The sequence below is a fragment of the Lepidochelys olivacea genome (assembly GCF_965140295.1).
Source record: "Lepidochelys olivacea isolate rLepOli2 genome assembly, chromosome: 1".
Lineage (NCBI taxonomy): Eukaryota > Metazoa > Chordata > Testudines > Cheloniidae > Lepidochelys > Lepidochelys olivacea.
Genome location: NC_140411.1, coordinates 17,814,789 through 17,835,265, shown reverse-complemented (window position 1 = coordinate 17,835,265; position 20,477 = coordinate 17,814,789). Strand labels below are relative to the sequence as shown.

At 45.1% G+C, this 20,477-nt stretch overlaps 1 protein-coding gene across 4 annotated transcripts; it reads right to left on the bottom strand.

The window, feature by feature from the left end:
* Positions 1-188: 188 nt before the first annotated feature.
* On the bottom strand, positions 189-20,421 carry AAMDC (adipogenesis associated Mth938 domain containing). 4 transcript variants are annotated; one of them, XM_084616840.1, is made up of 4 exons: positions 20,366-20,421; positions 10,012-10,160; positions 2,132-2,227; positions 189-1,191 (listed from the first exon to the last, which is right to left on the bottom strand). In XM_084616840.1, exons 2-4 carry the CDS (start codon positions 10,141-10,143, stop codon positions 1,051-1,053), a joined length of 369 nt encoding a protein of 122 aa, XP_084472966.1. In that variant the 5' UTR covers positions 10,144-10,160; positions 20,366-20,421; the 3' UTR covers positions 189-1,050. The 4 variants fall into 4 exon arrangements, with proteins under 4 accessions (XP_084472966.1, XP_084472964.1, XP_084472965.1 ...); XM_084616838.1 differs by lacking the exon at positions 20,366-20,421 and adding an exon at positions 20,240-20,306; XM_084616839.1 differs by lacking the exon at positions 20,366-20,421 and adding an exon at positions 20,070-20,159.
* Positions 20,422-20,477: the final 56 nt, after the last annotated feature.

Sequence of the window (20,477 nt, the reverse complement as noted above, 5' to 3'; positions counted from 1 at the left end):
AAAGCCCTGGCTGGGATGATTTAACTGGGAATTGGTCCTGCTTCGAGCAGGGGGTTGGACTAGATGACCTTCAGGGGTCCCTTCCAACCCTGATATTCTATGATTCTATGACACTTACAGATAATTTATAATTGGGCATATGCTACAGTAAGTCCAGCACAAGATAAAAGTGAAAAAGACAGGCACCATTAGGTTTAAAATCTGCAGCTTTTATTAAAAATCTATGCATGTGTTTAATGTTCAACTGATAGTCTGCACCGGATCTAAATATTCCACCCGCCATTCCCCAGCTAGTTAGCAATGATCAGCTCGTCTAGTATGCTGCACACTAGCTTTATTTTTCATTAACTATAAAGCCAGGGTTTGAAGTAATCCCACTGCTCATACCATATGTTAGTTTTTTTCCTTATTGAGGTGTACTACTACATATCGCAATATAGGGCTCACTTTCTCACTATTAAGGCTATCTTTTCTTTAGCTCCCAGTGACTTGATTTCATGTAATGTAAAATTTACAAATCGTAAATTATGAAAAGAGTATTCATCCCAAAGAAGCAAATCCACCATCATTTCACTCTGCATGCACAGCTAAGAGTTTGGACAGCTCAAGGGATTGGCAATGGAAGGCAGAGCTTTTCACTGTTTTTATACAGCTCTTAAAAATGTGCTGGGAGCTTTCAAAACTGGCACATGTTGGTACTGACCAAATGTGATCATCCAATAGCTATTGCAAATCGGAAAAGAAGTGAAGTCTCAGATCATTTCCTAACAGGTTTTTAAAGCGAATATTTTACTTCAGCAGCTGGGCCAAACATTAATGGTCAGAGGATGAATTACGCCTTCAGACCTAGAGGATTAGGTCAAAATCACAAGCGTAGGGAATCATGATTAAATAGTCTACCATATCCAGCACCATGGAAGAACATTTGTGAGCAATCAGATTCATTTAAATTCCATATATAAATCCACAATACTGACTACTATCGTTTCTTCAGTCAAAAGGCACAAGACTTTTTGGCTAAGGGGGAAGAGGGCCGTATTGTTTAATTCATTAGCACGTTGAATGAAAGACACCTCCCACTTTGACACCTTGAGCAACCAGTGCATTGTACTCCTTCACAGCCTTCTCTGTTTGCAGGACTAGCACATCAATCCCATTTTTCTTGAGATAGTCCACTGTAGATGCTGGTACCTGAGGAAAGGAAAAGGTAAGAACAAATGCTAGATTCTTTTCCTTGCAGACAATACCCCCTAATAAGAAACAAGTACTGGTTGCTCTTGTTCATAAAAATGCTTAATTAAATCTAGTTTCAAAGGCAGTAAAATAAACTTGTGGTAACAACCAAATTGGTAATATGCTGGGAATAAACTTTGAATTTGTTATAGTGGAGAGAAGGGGAATTTTATTTCACTATCTAATAATAGCTAAAGTATATCCATCTTGTATTCCTTCTTCTCTAACGTGTTCCTAAATACAATTTTGAACTGAACTATTAGGAGAAAATTCAGGAGATAGTGGTGGAAGTGACTGTGAATTAATACATGTAACAGAATGTAGACCTTCACAAGTATGGAAAGTGCTACAAGGATGTCTCTGCCCATTTCGCTCAGCCAACCAAGTTCAAAAAGCTAGTGGACTGCTTCTCATGGTGAATGAAGCTTCCCTGAAGATCAACATTTCTTGAGCTTTCTGCTGATACAGATCATCTGCTGAAGTGACACTTGGCTATACCATTACTAGCCAGGGTAATCAATGACAGACATTATTACAACAGGCTGGGGAGCTGGTTTACAAACAGTTTTAAGGGTTTAAAAATTAACACATTGTTTAAAGATTTTCATTGTTGCTGCTATTCCTGAAGGTTGTAAACCCACTTACAGTTTGACACTGGGCTGCCAATGTATCGGCATCAAATGAGGTTACTTTCAGCAAATGTCTCTAACCCCAAAATGCTGATTCTCCATTTTTACAACTTTTTTCATAAGTGTTTCTGGGCTTTATAAAAAACAGGTTCAGATTACAGGGCTGAAAATGAACTAGACTGTTCTCTGTGAAGGTTAAAAATGATCTCTGTCTAAAGAGGAAACAAAATCAGCAGTTCCAAGGTGTGGTTGTCAGACCAAAAACCTACCTGCAAGGCCTCGTTCATGCCACGACCAATCACTAAAGTTTTAACTCCCTTCTTGACAACTTCTTCAAGATCAGCTGGCTGCACACCTGGAGAATGCTAAGTTTGAAGAAAAAAAAGTGCTAAGTTTGCATGCTGAGAGCATCAAACAGCAACGCTTCATCTCAATATTTTCAAGTGGCAGTATCCCAGGCTATAAGACAAAGCATAACAACATTACAAGAACTAATTGACATCCCTTTCTTCCCAACACCCATTTTATGTTACACTAGCCAGTCAAAGGATACTCAAACAAGATACACAAACAAGGGAACCCTGGTAGATCCATCACATCTGGTCAAGGCACTCTTACTTGGAATAGTGGAACTATAGAGGAACAGTGGAACTCACAGAACCAATCCTCAAACCACACCCCCCACAAAGGGCCAATTTCCTCCAGGACACAACTGACTGCCTCCAGTAACTCTGCAACAGTAACAACCTCCCTCAGAACACCATCCTTGCCATCAGACATTTCACCTCCCTATACACCAACATGCCTCACTTCCTGCTTCAAATATCTACAAGACAATGGACAACACTCCAGATAGCCACCTCAAACATCGCTAAACACCCATTTCATTCTCGCCCATAATAATTTTACATTCAACAACAAACACTTTGTCCAAACCATGGGACCAGCCATGGGTACTAGGATGACTCCCCACTATGCCAACCTCTTCATGGGCCACCTTGAGGAATAATTTCTGGAAACACTGTCAATGCACCTATTTAATGTTGTGGTGCTTGCTATACATTTGATTATTACTGTTTTTGTCACTGAGCCTATGAGTTTTGTCACACTATACAAAAACAAGTAAATGGGTGCTTTCAATTCCACTAGGCACTCTGCAGCATATGTTGGGAACTAATAATGAATTATCCCAAACAATACAATTTAATTGAGTAATGGAAACATGTCAGGTGCTATAATGGAGTTCTCTGTGGACTGCAATGGGAAGCAAGCCCGACTGTTGAACCTGTAGATTCCTAAGAATCTGCAACAGCTGTGTTTGCTGCCAGAGAAGCCCCATTATGTCCTGGTGCATCTCCCTCTCCTTTTCCTGCCAGGACTCCAGAGCCTTTCTCCTGTCTGCTCTTTCCTTTTCCATACAGCCTGAAATATTCACACCCCCTTCCCCCAGGCCCTCTGCTTATAATCTGATATAGCTCTGGCTTGCAGGATCTGGCAGCCTGAGTCCTCCTTTTTTTCTCCTCCTTATCTGGCTAAGGCATGCTGCAGTTGTGGAGGGGAAACCCACAAGGGCAACACCAGCAGTACAGATAAAACACAGAGGTGCCACTGTCAGTATAATCACAACAGAAAACAAAAGTTCAGATTTATAACTCCCTTCCCTTGCTCTCCTGAAGTTTTACACAAGACATGCTCATTGCTACTTCTGCCTTGGAATGATTGTGCACAGCCCCAGCCACAGTAAGTATGGCATGGCAGGGGCAAGGAAAATGAGGAGGGAATTGCTTGGTTCCATGGAACTGAGTATAGGGCAATGACACTGAATATTGGCACCGTTTTCCACAGGCTGTGGTGATTTTAGTCAATATCTGACTCCTGAGGGTAACAAAGGCAGAGCGCACAGCTGTTGCTGGGGTCCTGAAGCCAGCTGGTACCCTGTGCTGCTAGCCTGTTTACTGCAATGGTGCCTAATGAAGTTTTATTGTCAGCTGGCATGGGAAAGCGTCTTACTGTGGAAGAAGAAATGAGGCTACCATCCCTAGAAACCTTCAGGAGAGGATTGCAGAGTGCCTCCACAAAAGTTACATCGAGCTCTCTCAGGAGGGTGCTAGGGCCATTTCTTGATACATAAGCAAACTGTTCTGTACAGCAGTCCCCCTCCCACCTAACTACAAGGGTATAGGAAGCAGATAACTCTACTTCTCTTTGTTGTACAGCTACCTCGCCTAGTATAAGTAAAGTAGTGAAAAACCGTGTCCTGTTAAGTTGGAGGTGTCATCAGTACACTATTGTAATGGGAAAGCATTTACGCACTAACCCAAGGTTCCTTCCCCTGCTTGCTTGTGCTCGACTGACTGGACTGTAGTGGAGTCTCAAACAGATCCTGGCTCGTGGCATAGTTCGATCCTTTCCTGGTTGCATGTCCCCCATCCTCCTCCTTGCTGTTTGCAGCAGCGACATGTCAGGCTTCTCTGAGGTACCCAGGGTGGTCTGCGGGGTGCTAGTGGGCTCTCCACCAAATATGGCATGCAGCTCTTTGTAAAACAGGCAAGTCTGTGGCTTGGCACCAGATCAAGTGTTGGCCTCCCTGCCCTTCTGGTATGCCGACAGTATACTGTGTGTCTTGATCATGTAGCCAGTACGATCAGCTGGGCACTTCCACACAACAAGAGGGAGCTGCTAGGTGGGCTCGTCAAGCTGGACAATCAGGAAAAAGCACTTCAAAAATTCACAGGATTTTAAGGGGTGAGCGAAGGGCTTCCAGTCTCCATGACTGCTGGGCAATGGAGTTCACAATTGTGACCAGAGCAGTCACTGTTGAGCATTGTGGAGCAGCTGCTGGAGGACTGTTAGGGTCAACATAGGTACTGCAGCGTCTACACTTCTGTGGCAGCGATCTTAGTACAAGGACACTCAGGGAGGTAGTGTTAATATGTTGCCATCAGGGGTGCTATCAGCGGCGGGAGACAAATTTAGATGTAGACATGCACAATTAGGTTGACACAAGACACCTCTCCTCAACCTAACTTTGTAGTGTAGATCAGGCCACTGAGTACTTTCCCAGACCTGAAGAAGAGCTTAGTGTAAGCTTGATAGCTTGTCTCTTTCACCAAGAGAAGTTGGTGCAATAAAAGATATTTTCACCCACCTTGTTTCTCTAATAGCCTGGGACCAACATGGTTACAACAACACTGCACAAGGAGGATACTCTAGGTAGTTTAAATGTACCAGTGAAAGAGGATTGTCATCAACTGATCGTATGATTGATATGCTAACATACTATATAGACACCTATAAACTGAGAGGATGTGTAGCCCCTCTGCACATTTATATAGTATTTCAGTTTGGCAGCTAACGTCTAACATACTAAAAAATTTAATTAATACTGTCAGATTAAAATAACAGCAAAAGTTTAGTGTTAAACTCAACAAAACCTTATTGAAGTCAATAGGATTACACAGCTGTGACAGAGTAAAATTCACCCCCACCTTTAAAAAAAACAAAACCCCAGATTATTAAAACTGAAAATGTTAAATGCAACTTTCTACTTGTTTATATTGTAGATTTTGTGAATTTCATTCAGTAGGGATAGTTATACCGGTCAGTTTTACTTCAGTTTATAGTCTGTTTCATTTTTTAGTTCTCCTGTACTATCCTAATGCTGCAATGTTTAGTAGAGGAATGTTTAAATCCAGACAATTATTTTCATAAAAGAGATTAATCTCCTTAAAATATTTATGGAAGATTTTGACAATTAAAAAAATGTGAATTTCCCCCGATCTACTCATTCCCTGTAATAACAAAAAACAAACAAAACACACACACCAAAACCTCCCACACTTTTGCAAAGGTTTTACCACTGTTTTTCCTACATTAACTTTCCTGCTGCTTCTTTCTGTATAAGGTTAGCAGTAAATGTACTGTAAACACAAACAGAAGAACTATGCCTTGTATTTGGCTATAGTATGGGCTCTTTTCAGTGTGAAAATTGTTACCATTAATTTATTCAAGTCTTTAAAGAGTTTAAAATATTCTTTAAGAATGTGACCGAGTGACTGACCATGTTTTTCTTTCCTTACAAAATAGGCAGCACTGTAGCAGATCTTTGAACAATTCTTCTGGAAGACCACTATCAAAGGCACATAAATGTAATCAGCCAACTTGCTAACTTGCAACCATTCCTTCCCTCCCAGAAAATATCCCATTCACTGTAGAAACTAAGGCCAAAGCATCAGCCTACAATTTAATAACATTGTTCTTGGTGTTTCATCAGTTTCCCAACTCCGCCATCTGGCAGATACTCTGATGGTTTGGGGATCTACGTTTCTTCCTTCCCCAATCTTTGGTATTACAGAGGACCAGACAACTCTTTTCATTGCATGTCACCCCTGTTCTTTAATCACTGTGTACTGTTATTGTCAGTTGTCAGATTTATTTTTTAAGCAGGAGTCTTTCCAAGCTGAAGGCAACTTTTCACCAGCTCTTTAAGTTCCAAGTGAAGGAAACCACCATGTTACAGCAATATTATCATCCCCATTCTGCAATGCCATGTGACATCTGGGTCTCATCTTTAGTTCCTCAGGCTAGGAACGTGGCATAAACACCAGGCTGCTCTAGCCCCCACAGGGGAAATAGAGAGTATCCCATCCCTTTAGCCTATGTAGGTTTGAATGTCCTCTCCTACACTACTCACCTGGGTGGATTTAACCGTTTTTAAAAAGTGTGTTTATGAAAGAGAAAATTCCTTATGGGCCTCTGAGGTATGCTAGAAACCTTTGTGTACTTTAACGATAGTCATTTAGACCTAAGCAAAAGGAAAAGATATGGTTTAATGTAATTACAATAATTAGATGCTTGTGAGGGTTCATTGCCTGTGATCAACACTTTGGAGATGTTAAAGCCTAGGATCCAAAAAAAAAAAAAATCTTTTGTTTACACAAAGATTCTCTGAGGGGAGCGCTGTCTGTTTCTTAACAAACAAGCTTCATGGGGAGGGAGATCTAACATGGGTGCAAATACATTATCCCAGTCAATTCTCCTGATTTGGGGGCTCGGGGAGAGAGAAACTGCAGTAGAATTTCTTTGTCTGTTGTTCTCTGTTCTCCACTCTACCTCTCAGGAATCCTGTTCCTTTTTTCCCATTAGCAGCTGCCACAGAAGTGCAGTCAGCCAGGGAGGCTGCCTTTTATCCCCCAGGGTTAAGGTCAGGGGGACTGTTAGTCCTTAAAGCTACAGAACCCCGCAGAGCCAGTTATGCAGTTTTCCCAAGGAGAGAATTACCTACAAGGCATCAATTTGTCAGCACAGCAGCAAAGGAAACAATTTATTTCTAACGAGCACAGAGCGCGAGGGGCACCCTTGATGACATCACCTGTTGCACAGGCTTCAGCCCCAGCCATGGAAACATCCCCAGAGGAAGCACACCCTTGTCTGGGTCATGAGGCAAGTGTTGTGACTATCACAAACGTTCCCAGTCTGCTAATCAAATAAAGAGAACCTTTTCCTAGCAGTTTTGGAGCTGGGAAACCTTAGTTCTATTCCCTTTTTTTGCTACTTGCTGTATGATCTTAGCCCAGTCACATAATTGCTCCTTGCTTGCTTCCCTATCTGCAAGAGGAAAATAATACTTAAGTACAGAGCTTTAAAAGTGACCTGCAAAGGGAAAAATATGGGTGTGTTTTTGCTTCTTGATAATGAATAAAGGTGGTCTGTTTTTTCTTGTATTTTTTTTTTAACCTTTTAGATTTCAGGAATGTTGCATCTTATTTTCCCTGCTTTAGCTGGAGGAGTCCTCGGATGAGGCTGCTATGGACTTAAAGCTTTCTCAGCCTTCAGCTGAAGGGTGCTGGTTTGAATCTTTATAAACAGCATATTCCTCCCAGGCATATTGTAGGTGTTAACAAAACACAAGTTTGAAACAGTCTAACTAAAAATCACTTCCTGCTCAATTAATCAGGTTTCATTTGCATGACTTTTCTACTATTATAAACCTTCTAGTTCTCCAGTCATCCGGAGACTCTTAAAGGAAAAAATAGGGTAGATAAGATCTGAATTTCTAATGTAAAAAGAAAAAACAAAACTGACCCCTCACCCTCAGGCCTTTCTTCTCCATAATAAAGTAGCACAATAAAAAAAAGGAGGGGGGGGGCTTACTAATCCACATTTTCCCCCTTTGCCAGTCACTTAAGATCACTACACAAAGGGCGCTGTATACTGTAAGTATCAAACTAATACTCAGTGCTGGAAGAAATTTCTCTAAAGATTCTATATTGAGCTCCTAAACAAGGGCTCCAGGCCTGCAACTGGGTTTGCACCAGGCCATTTGTCTTCAGTGGGGTTCTGTGTGTACCCACACAAGATATAGTTGTAGGTTCAGGATCAAGAGCATCAGCCCTGGTCTACTCATAACTTTTGCATCCATTTAACTTTCGGTTAGGGGTGTGTGGGGTTTTTTGCTGATATAGTTATACCAGTACAACCTCTGCTTTGAGAACACGGTTATATTTGCATAAAGATCAGGGGTGGGAAAACCATGGCCCACGGGCCGCATCCGGCCTGGAAGGGCTTTGGATCCGGCCAGCAGGATTGTCAACCCCCACATTCCTGCGGCCCACTGGGGAGGGGAGGCAGAGGGCTCCATGTGTTGCCTTTGCCTGCAGGCACCACCCCCCGCAGCTTTTATTGGCCGGGAACGGGAAACCGCGGCTAGTGGGAGCTTTGGGGGAGGTATCTGCAGGCAAGGGCAGCATGTGGAGCCCTCTGCCCTCCCGTCCCCCAGGGGCAGCAGGGACCTGGTGCAGGTCGCTTCCGGGAGCAGCACAGGGCCAGGGCAGGCAGGGAGCCTACTCTGGCCCCAGTGTGCACCGCTGCCACCCCGGAGCCACTCCAGGTAAGCAGCGCTGGGCTGAAGCCCACACCCCAAACCCCTCCTGCACCCCAACCCCCTGCCCTCAGCTCCCTGATGCACCCTGCACCCCAACCCCCCTGCCGAGACCACTCCCGCACTCCCTCCTGCACCCCAACCCCCTGCCCTGAGCCCCCTTGTACACCCCTCCTGTGCCCCAATCACTTGCCCTGAGCCCCTTCCTGCACACTGCACCCTCTCCAACACATCACACCCCCTCCCGCACCCCAACCCCCTGCCCCAGCCCTACATTCATGGTCCTGCATGCAATTTCCCCTCCCAGATGTGGCCTTCGGGCCAAAAGTTTGCCCATCCCTGATAAAGATGCTTTATCCTGGTATAAACTTATTTCCCTTCCCATAGCAGAAGAGCTATAGCAGTATAAGCACTTCATATTGATATAACTGCATCCACATTAGAGGGGTTGCACTGCTTTAATTGTATGGTTTTCAAACAGCAATCAATTTGCAAACACCTAGAAGATAATAGGTGATCAGTAACAGCACAGATTTGTCAAACCAACCTAATGGCTTGTTACCCTGTCAAAGAAAGCTTTGTAGATAGGAGGGAAGCAGTAAATGTGGTAAATCTTGACTTTAGTAAGGCTTTTGATATGGTCTCACATGACCTTCTCATAAACAAACTAGGGAAATGTAACCTACATGGAGCTACTATAAGGTGGGTGTATAAGTCGTTGGAAAACCGTTCCCAGAGGTTCAATCAAGCTGGAAGGGCTTATTGAGTATGGACCCATAGGGATCAGTTCTGGGTCTAGTTCTGTTCAATATCTTCATCAATGATTTAGACAATGGCATAGAGAGAGTACACTTATAAAGTTTGTGGACGATACCAAGCTGGGAGGGGTTGCAAGTGCTCTGGAGGACAGGATTAAAATTCAAAATGATCTGGACAAACTGGAGAAATGGTCTGAAGTAAACAGGATTAAATTTAGTAAGGACAAATACAAAGTCCTCCAATTAGGAAGGAACAATCAGTTGTACACATACAAAATGGGAAATGACTGCCTAGGAAGGAGTACTGCAGAAAGGGATCTGAGAGTCATAGTGGAGCACAGGCTAAATATGAGTCAACAGTTTAACACTGTTGTAAAAAAAACAAACATGATTCTGGGATGTATTAGCAGGAGTGTTTAAGCAAGATATGAGAAGTAATTCTCCATGCTCTACTCCACTGATTAGGCCTCAACTGGAGTATTGTGTCCAGTTCTGGATGCAATGTACTTACATTTGTCCCCGTTTCTCTCCAATCCCAGGTTCGGCTCCCACCTGGCCACACTTTGCAGTCCTTATAAGTTGTAGAACAACCTTTCACCATCATCTGACCCCATGAAAGGGAAGCGATTTCAGGAGAAGACATCGTCAAATTGAAAAGGTCTGAAATAAACAACATTATCTACATGGCACCATAACATGTATGGCGCTTATCAGAAAAATAAGTGTTCATGCCCTGAGGAGCTTGAAATGTAAGTAAATATAGATGTTATTCACAATGAGTGCTGAGGAAGGAAGGAAGGATAGTCTTGTGGTTAGAGCACTGGATTGGGGCTCAGGAGATGTGTGTTCAGTCTTCAGCTCTGGCAATGGCTTCATTTGGGACCTCGGGTAAGACATTTAACCTCTTGGTGTCTCAGATCCCCATCCGTAAAACAGGAATGATACTACTTCTCTATCTCACTGGGGTTTTGCAAAGATAAAGCCATAAATTCTTGGGTGATGCTCAGATACTATGGTAATATCAACACTTAGATAGATGGTTATGGTGCCTAAGATAAGCTGGAGGAGGAAGATAAAATGCAAGATACTTGCCTTGTTAGTTTTAAATCAAGGTTCAAATGTATTCAGTAGAACAAGGAAAGACAACTGTATGCTATACAAAGGACTAACTTTTAAGAATGTTTGCGTACTGGATTGTTTCTTCCACCCTCGCTTTTTCCCGCTTGTGTGTGGGGTCATTTTGCAGAGAAGGGATGGCCGAAAGCTATTACACCATTCTTTTGTCAGTCTACTTTAGGCATTTCTAATGCACCCATCACAGTCTGATACAGGCAGTGATCAGGGACAGTGGAAGATACTATAAAGGAACAAAATGCTCCCTTTCCCACGAAACCAGGAAGGGCGGTGGGGGAGGGAGGGGGAGCCAGACTGTCTTTACAGCACCAGAGATGGATCTCTGATATGAATCTTCCACCAGACCTCAGCTCATCACACAGATGATAGGGTGGCAGGTAAACAGAAATGCTTTAGACTGGCTTGATAGACATTAGACCACCATCCTAGAGATTTGTCTTTCTGTCCTTCAGTTCGCGAGTGGGGTGGGCTGAAAACAACCAGTTTTCTATTGAAATGCTATCTCTGCACTGAAGAGAGCTCTGTTCATTCTGTTTCAACTAATCTGAAGAGTGGACTCTCTTTATAAAGTGAATAGTTAAAAGGCCCCTTAATTAAATGTATGGAATTCAACCGCCCACTTAAAAACTACATTCTCTTCTCTAGTCTATCCAGATTTCCACCCAGAGAAACATTTCCCCATCCTGAAGTTGTGTTAAATTATTCAAATTCAACAGCAAAATCCACTACAGAAAGCCTGGTGTTGCTAATTAATGAGAGAGTCCTCACAAAAGAGCAATCTCTGGATTAACAGATTTTCAGTCCTCTTGGAAAATCTTAAGGAAAAACCTGCTAACATTTGCACAAAGGCTCAAATAACATTACAGTAACCTTGCAATACAGCCCCTCTCCCCCCTTACATACACCAAGGCAAACTATGACACCAGACAGACAGTAGATACTCTTCTTTGACTGCCAAGAATGAATTTGAGTTTGCTGCCTCAAATGTCACATCAAGAGCAAACAGCACTACTACTTGAGAGTCGGCAAAGGCTTTAGACTGCCTCAGCATTTATGCTTATAGCATGATAATAGGACAACTTTTTTTTTTTTTGCCTCCTTCCGAAGCTAAGGACAAAGTGCCTGATACTCTTGTTCGCAGGGGATGTCCCCTGCATAACACTACAGCTCTACCAGATCTATGTTCTCTCAGTACATGTCTGCAATCAATGCCATGGAGCCAGCTTCTTTTCATGTGGAGACTCAAATCTTCATTTCTGAGAGGTATGTGAAGTGAGGCAGCAACAGAAGAAGAAAGGAAGAACAAGGACAAGTCTCAAGACAGAAAAGATCAGTCACTCACCTCTGTTCACCGACTCAGACCAAAGAATAAAAGCAACAGAGCAGACCATCTAGAAGTTAGCTCTGAACAGGAGAGTTTCTGCATGAAATATTTGTGAGAGTTTACTAAGAAACAAGTATTATGGAGTTGCAATAGCTCGAGATTATACAGAATGGAGCTATAGTTTTCTTTAGATAGGTAACATGTGATTGGGGGTATGAAAAACTTTCCATAGCAAGAGAAGTTGAAATAACTGGGTCTGTATAATCGAGCGCCAGAACATGATGTGAATGGGATACAGAACGTACATCAGGAGCTCCTATTTGCCTTTCCAATAACATAAGAATAAGGAGGCATTTACTGAATTTGAAAGACAAAACTTAAAACTAGTTAAAGGAAATATGTATCTATTGGGAATAATTACTCTATGGAACTTATTGCCACAAGATATCATTGAGGTAAACAGCTTAATACAGTTCATGAGGACATCTAAAGTTGTATCTAAAAGTTGCATTTAAAAACAATTATATTTAGAAGGAATATGTCTCTATTATTGTGGGAACTATCCCTTAACTGTCCACTATGGGTTGCCCTGTATGTTCTTTTGAAACATGAGGTACTGTCTAAGGCAGGGGACTCAAACATGCGGCCCGTGGTGTTATTTCCTGCGGCCCGCCCGCCAAGCTCCCCGCGCGCCTCCCCTACCCCCCCGGAGTTATTTCCTGCAGGCCACCAAGCTCCCCTCCCCCCAGCGCGCTGCATCCCCACTCCTCTGCCTACCTCCAGGCGCTTCCTGCTGCCAAACAGCTGTCCAGTAGAGATGGAGTAGGAGCGGGGAGCCGCATGCTCAGGGGAGGAGGCAGAGAAGAGGCGGGGATTTGGGGAAGGGGTTGGAATGGGGGCAGGGAGGGGGCGGAGTTGGGGTGGGGACTTTGGGGAAGGGGCAGAGCCTCATGGAAGGGGTGGAGCCGTGGGGGGCTTTTGTACCTTCATATGAAAAGGTGTCAGTGATGCAGCCCTCGGGCCAATGTACTAGTCCTCATGTGGCCCTTGTGGTGATTTGAGTTTGAGATTCCTGATTTAAGGTCAGAGACCGGATACCAGGCCTCCTTCTGATCTTCTATAGCAATTCCTATTTTCCTATGAATTGCAACTGCCAAGGCAAGAGGTAGTGGAGGAATGGATGAGGATTCCAGCCATGACATGCATAACAGGGGCAGTGTTAGGGAGCTGATTAAGTTAGGCAGATTAGCAAACATAGGCAATATAGGAAGAGAGACTTAAAATCAAGGATGATGCCTAGGTTACAGACTGTGTGGAGGCAATGTAAGAGGTTATGGCAGGAGACGTAAGTCAAGGAGGGAAATGGAGTTGTGCTTGGGGATGCTTTTCTTGCCCTTTCACGGTCTTTGAGACATTGAGAAAGTAGGTTAAGATGAAACCACATGTTCTGCATATTCAAAACAGGCAGAGACAGTGGACAGGAAGGAATCATTAGAAATATCAGAGGATGTGAACAGTTGGTAACATCAGCATAATAGTGGCAAGTACATTTAAAGTCTGACAGAAGTTCACACAAGAAGAAAATAGAAAGAAAACAGCAATGGGCCAGGAATTAAATCTAGTGGAACTCCAAAGAAGAGGTGTGGGACCAGATCTTTAAAGTTACTTAGGCACCTAAATATGCGGCTAGATGCCAAATGGGATTTTCAAAAGCACCTGGTGTTATACCAATAAAATTAAAAAAGCAGGATCTTATTAAAGGGAAAAAGGCAAAATGCCACATTTATTGTGAATACAGAAAGAATCATAGTAAGCAATTAATTATAGCTATAACATTCCATTCAATTTCATATTTATTCACACATTCATACACACACACACACACTCAGGTTCTGCAAGGTTGTTATCATAGTTACCAGCCTTAGAGTTACTCATGCCAAGCCACTGGCCAGGTGGCCTGGACATGAGGAGGGAGCAGGGCCTTGTCAGATGCTCATTTGACGCTCCTGGAAGTTGGTTTGCAGAATCAGACCCCAAAGTTCTCACTTTCTAGAGTCCATTTTTATAGGAATTTCTTCCTCTGCCAGTCTATGGGAATTGCTTCATCATGCTGTTGCTGAATCAATCAGCAGATGGCACATTTCTGTCGGCTCCGTACTGCCAGATGTTATCTTGTTCTTTGGTTGTCCCATTCGTGAAGCTGTTGGGTGGATTCCAGTCTGCCCTCTGGGGGTCCTCTGGTTATTTCCACTTGACACCTTCTTCAGCCGATGGACACTGAATTCTTAGGCTGGCACCTCCCTGATCATTCAGTTATTATCCACACCAAGCATCCATCCACATACATCCTCTATCTCTATTTTAATCACAATTGTTAACAAAGCGAGATGAATACAACAAAAGGGCGGGGAGTCTCTGGATACTGTTTCTGTTGTTACAGGGTATTGCTTTGAGTCTCTCTCTGTGTGAGTAGTTGTTACAAAGGATTGCTTTGAGAACACATTCTGTCTTAGAATGACAGGTTTCAGAGTAACAGCCGTGTTAGTCTGTATTCGCAAAAAGAAAAGGAGGACTTGTGGCACCTTAGCGACTAACCAATTTATTTGAGCATGAGCTTTTGTGAGCTAAAGCTCACTTCATCGGATGCATACCGTGGAAACTGCAGAAGACATTATATACACACAGAGACCATGAAACAATACCTCCCCCAACCCACTGTCCTGCTGGTAATAGCTTATCTAAAGTGATCATCAAGGTGGGCCATTTCCAGCACAAATCCAGGTTCTCTCACTCCCTCACCCCCATACACACACAAACTCACTCTCCTGCTGGTAATAGCTCATCCAAAGTGACCACTCTCCCTACAATGTCCATGGTAATCAAGGTGGGCCATTTCCAGCACAAATCCAGGCTTTCTCACCCTCCCCCCCCTTCCCGGGGACACACACACAAACTCACTCTCCTGCTGGCAATAGCTTATCCAAACTGACCACTCTCCAAGTTTAAATCCAAGTTTAACCAGAACGTCTGGGGGGGGCGGGGGCGGTGTAGGAAAAAACAAGGGTGGTGTAGCATTTGCTCAAGAAACTTCCTGAAAAAGCACAAGATCAAATCCGCACAGACACACCCCTGGAACCCCGACCTGGGATAGTCTATCTACTACCCAAGATCCATAAACCTGGAAATCCTGGGCGCCCCATCATCTCAGGCATTGGCACCCTGACAGCAGGATTGTCTGGCTATGTAGACTCCCTCCTCAGGCCCTACGCTACCAGCACCCCCAGCTACCTTCGAGACACCACTGACTTCCTGAGGAAACTTCAATCCATCGGTGATCTTCCTAATAACACCATCCTGGCCACTATGGATGTAGAAGCCCTCTACACCAACATTCCACACAAAGATGGACTACAAGCCGTCAAGAACACTATCCCCAATAATGTCACGGCTAACCTGGTGGCTGAACTTTGTGACTTTGTCCTTACCCATAACTATTTTACATTTGGGGACAATGTATACCTTCAGATCAGCGGCACTGCTATGGGTACCCGCATGGCCCCACAGTATGCCAACATTTTTATGGCTGATTTAGAACAACGCTTCCTCAGCTCTCGTCCCCTAAAGCCCCTACTCTACTTGCGCTATATTGATGACATCTTCATCATCTGGACCCATGGAAAAGAAGCCCTTGAGGAATTCCACCATGATTTCAACAATTTCCATCCCACCATCAACCTCAGCCTGGTCCAGTCCACACAAGAGATCCACTCCCTGGACACTACAGTGCTAATAAACGATGGTCATATAAACACCACCCTATACCGGAAACCTACTGACCGCTATTCCTACTTACATGCCTCCAGCTTTCACCCTGACCACACCACACGATCCATCGTCTACAGCCAAGCTCTGCGATACAACCGCATTTGCTCCAACCCCTCAGACAGAGACAAACACCTACAAGATCTCTGTCAAGCTTTCTTACAACTACAATACCCACCTGCGGAAGTGAAGAAACAGATTGATAGAGCCAGAAGAGTTCCCAGAAGTCACCTACTACAGGACAGGCCTAACAAAGAAAATAACAGAACGCCACTAGCCGTTACCTTCAGCCCCCAACTAAAACCCCTCCAACCCATTATTAAGGATCTACAACCTATCCTGAAGGATGACCCAACACTCTCACAAATCTTGGGAGACAGGCCAGTCCTTGCCTACAGACAGCCCCGCAACCTGAAGCAAATACTCACCAACAACCACATACCACACAACAGAACCACTAACCCAGGAACTTATCCTTGCAACAAAGCCCGTTGCCAACTGTGCCCACAGATCTATTCAGGGGACACCATCACAGGGCCTAATAACATCAGTCACACTATCAGAGGCTCGTTCACCTGCACATCCACCAACGTGATATATGCCATCATGTGCCAGCAATGCCCCTCTGCCATGTACATTGGTCAAACTGGACAGTCTCTACGTAAAAGAATAAATGGACACAAATCAGATGTCAAGAATTATAACATTCATAAACCAGTCGGAGAACACTTCAATCTCTCTGGTCACGCAATCACAGACATGAAGGTCGCTATCTTAAAACAAAAAACTTCAAATCCAGATTCCAGCGAGAAACTGCTGAATTGGAATTCATTTGCAAATTGGATACTATTAATTTAGGCTTAAATAGAGACTGGGAGTGGCTAAGTCATTATGCAAGGTAGCCTATTTCCCCTTGTTTTTTCCTACACCCCCCCCCCCAAGACATTCTGGTTAAACTTGGATTTAAACTTGGAGAGTGGTCAGTTTAGACGAGCTATTGCCAGCAGGAAAGTGAGTTTGTGTGTGTCCCCGGGAAGGGGGGGGGGGGTGAGAAAGCCTGGATTTGTGCTGGAAATGGCCCACCTTGATTACCATGCACACTGTAGGGAGAGTGGTCACTTTGGATGAGCTATTGCCAGCAGGAGAGTGAGTTTGTGTGTGTATGAGGGTGGTGGGGTGAGAAAACCTGGATTTGTGCTGGAAATGGCCCACCTTGATTATCATGCACATTGTAGGGAGAGTGGTCACTTTGGATAAGCTATTGCCAGCAGGAGAGTGAGTCTGTGTGTGTGATTTTTGGAGGGGGGTGAGGGAGTGAGAGAACCTGGATTTGTGCTGGAAATGGCCCAACTTGATTATCATACACATTGTGAAGAGAGTTGTCACTTTGGATGGGCTATTACCAGCAGGAGAGTGAGTTTGTGTGTGTGTGGGGGGGGGGGGGCGGAGGGTGAGAAAACCTGGATTTGTGCTGGAAATGGCCCAACTTGATGATCACTTTAGATAAGCTATTACCAGCAGGACAGTGGGGTGGGAGGAGGTATTGTTTCATGGTCTCTGTGTGTATATAATGTCTTCTGCAGTTTCCACGGTATGCATCCGATGAAGTGAGCTTTAGCTCACGAAAGCTCATGCTCAAATAAATTGGTTAGTCTCTAAGGTGCCACAAGTACTCCTTTCCTTTTTGTCTTAGAATGTACTAACACAATTAGCAACTTGCAAGTCTCACACATAGAGGGAGAGAAACAGTACCAAAAACCAAGAGATCTCTTAATTAGTAATACCCTGGAATTTAAACTATGGGGAATCAAACTCATTTGTGATTTTAATACAGAACTTCTTTAATATGATCCAACACTAGGCACCTAACTCCCAGTGGAGTTAGATCTTGGTGCAGAGTAACAAGAGGCAGAGTGATCAGAAAGGTATGTATGGCAGGAGGGAATCAGAGATAACTGTGCATTGAGATGGTGTAGGAGAGCAAAGGGGTTCATAAAAATCCAAGTCTGGCCTGAGATCAAGGAGGATGAGAACAAAGGAGTCAGTCACCATCAAAGAGTTTTGACTATGGAGGAGAGCAGTTTGTAAGCTCTGATCAGAGGACAATAATATTTCCTCAAGACTGCTGAGAGAGGGGTGGATAAATAGGTGAGATAAGGTGACTTTTTTATGCACCTGTAAAAAGGGAACAGTAGAGATGGTGCAGCCGTTAAGAGTCAGGGTTATGGGAGGTTTATATCAAAAACAATGATTGGACAGTTATATAGGGAATGGGGGGGGCCAGGATTAAATTATAGAAAAGAAGGGGATCAGAAGAGGCGGCAGATTTAGTGTTTAAGAATCAAAAAGTTCTGGTTTAGGAAATGATTAGTTTAGCTTCATTGTTTAATCGGGAGAAAGTAAACTAGTGATCAGATTGCTCCAGGCATAAGGGGATCATGACAGAAGGCACAAAGCTGAGAATGGTAAAAAGAAGTGAAGGACAAAGAACTGGGAGGAGTGTATGGAGTGGGGTGGGGGTAATGGGAGAATCAAGAACAGAAACACAGTGGGGCAAGATTACATAAAGCCCTGTATGGGGAGGATAAAACACAAATTAATTCTTGAAACTTATTTAAAATATCTTGTTGGAATGATACATGGGACTAATTTCTGTCTCCTTCCTCTGACATTTGATGGTGTGTACTAATTTTAGGACAATCACACATTTGGTATTTAGCAAGTTGAATCCTGGACCTGTCCTCGAGGTAATGGTCTAGCGACAGTATTACTGATCAAGAACCTATGTCCCCATGGGGCCATCTGGGAGAAAATAGTCCCTTCTTACTGCATCCTAAGCAGTGACATTTTTCTGAATGTCAGCACCCAGAAAAAGAGCCTAGTTATTGGGAATCAGCCAACTGCCCATTATAGGTGCATTCAAGCAGCTATGATAGGTTGCTAAAGCAGAAGGAACATACATTCTTTTTTCTACTGCTGTTTAACTAACATCTGATTCTGCCACCTTTATGCATAATAACTATTTATTGAACATACTTATAATTAAGGCTGCAAGTTTGTCACTGAAGTTACAGATTCCATGACCTCTGTGACTTCTGCAGCAGCCAGGCACCTGGACTGCTGGGACAGTCTCAGGCCACTGTGCCCACAGCAGCAAAGTTTGGGTGTGGGAGGGGGAGGGTCTGGGGCATGGGATGGCGTGAGGCAGGCTCTGGGCGGTGCTTACTTGGGGGGCTTCCCAGAAGTGGTGACATCCTCCTTGGTCAGCTGCTAGGTGGAGGTGGGGTCAGGCAGCTCTGCACACTGCCTCCGCTCAGAGTGCTGGCTTCGCAGCTCCCACTGGCTGGGAGCTGCGGCGCGGTGCGTACTGGTGGAGGCAGTGTGCAGAGCTGCTTGGCCACGTGTCTGCCAAGAACAGAACTGAGTGAGGGGGCTGTTTTTACTTCCAGGGAGCCTCCCAGCCAGGTAATCACAGCCCAGAGCCCTCCTCACCCTGTCCCATGCCCCTGCCCCCTACCATACCCAAACTAAGTCTGCTGCTGCTGGGGGAAAAAGGGGGAAGGCACAGAGGCAGGTATGCAGCCTGCCAGCACCACCAACCCGCCCCCCCCCAGTACCAGTGGGGTCCCAGGCTCTGCATTGCTGCCTGTCCCCTCCCCCAGCACCGGTGGGGGTCCTGGGCTGCATGCTGCCCCCCACCACCACCAGCAGGGGTCCCAGGCAGCTCCTGCGCCAAGTTTTAGTCATGGATATTTTTAGGAAAAGTCAGGGACAGGTCATGGGCTGTGAATTTTTGTTTACTGCCCATGACCTGTCTGTGACTTTTACTAAAAATAGCCATGACCATAAGTAAGGCTACATTTTAATCACTGGACTATCCTTTCTTATAATCATATCTTACTCTGCTTGTAGCCCCACCAGCTGAGTAGAACACACCCCAGCATGAGGGTGGCAGAATCAGGCTCGCAGCAAGCAAGATGGTTTTTTTTGGGGGGGGGGGGCGGGGGGTGACATCTCTGTAACAGAAGACCGGATGGAATGTTGGAAACAGGATGGAACATTGGCACTGGCAGATTCTGTGACAGTTGGCTCCTCCTGAGGGGGAAACCCCATAAATCCCTCCCCTTCAGCGCCCCCCCCGTGGAAACCCCATTTACCCCTCCCGCCCCAGCCCCCTCTATGGAAACCCCATTTACCCCTCCAGCCCCCTCTAAGGAAACCCCATTTATCCCCCACTCTGGGGAAGAGAAGAGTCCAATTTACCCCCACCCCAGAGACACGCCAGTTACCTCACGCCCTCCAAAGCCACGCGCAGGGCGTCTGTCTGACCGACCGACCGCCCCCGGGAAGGAAGCTCCTACACCCCCCTCCCCACCCCAGGGCAGCCCGTTCACCTCTGCCCCTGCCTGAGGGACGGGGATAGGCGCACGCGCCCCACCTCCCGGGGGCCTGTTCTTACCTCTCCCAGCCCCCGGCGGTGTGTTTACTGTCCCCTCAGCCAGCCAGCCAGCCTGCCCCCGCCCCGGGCAGCCCCGCCCCCTTAGCAGCGCCCCGCCAGCGGCCCGCGCTCACGCCGCAGGCCCACCTCCGCTCGCCCCCTGCCGCGAGGCCGCTGCGCCCTTGGGGGGGGAGACCCGCCCCTCCCTCCGCCGCTCATTGGCCAGCTCCCCGACACAGGCCGCGCCCCCCGCGCTCGG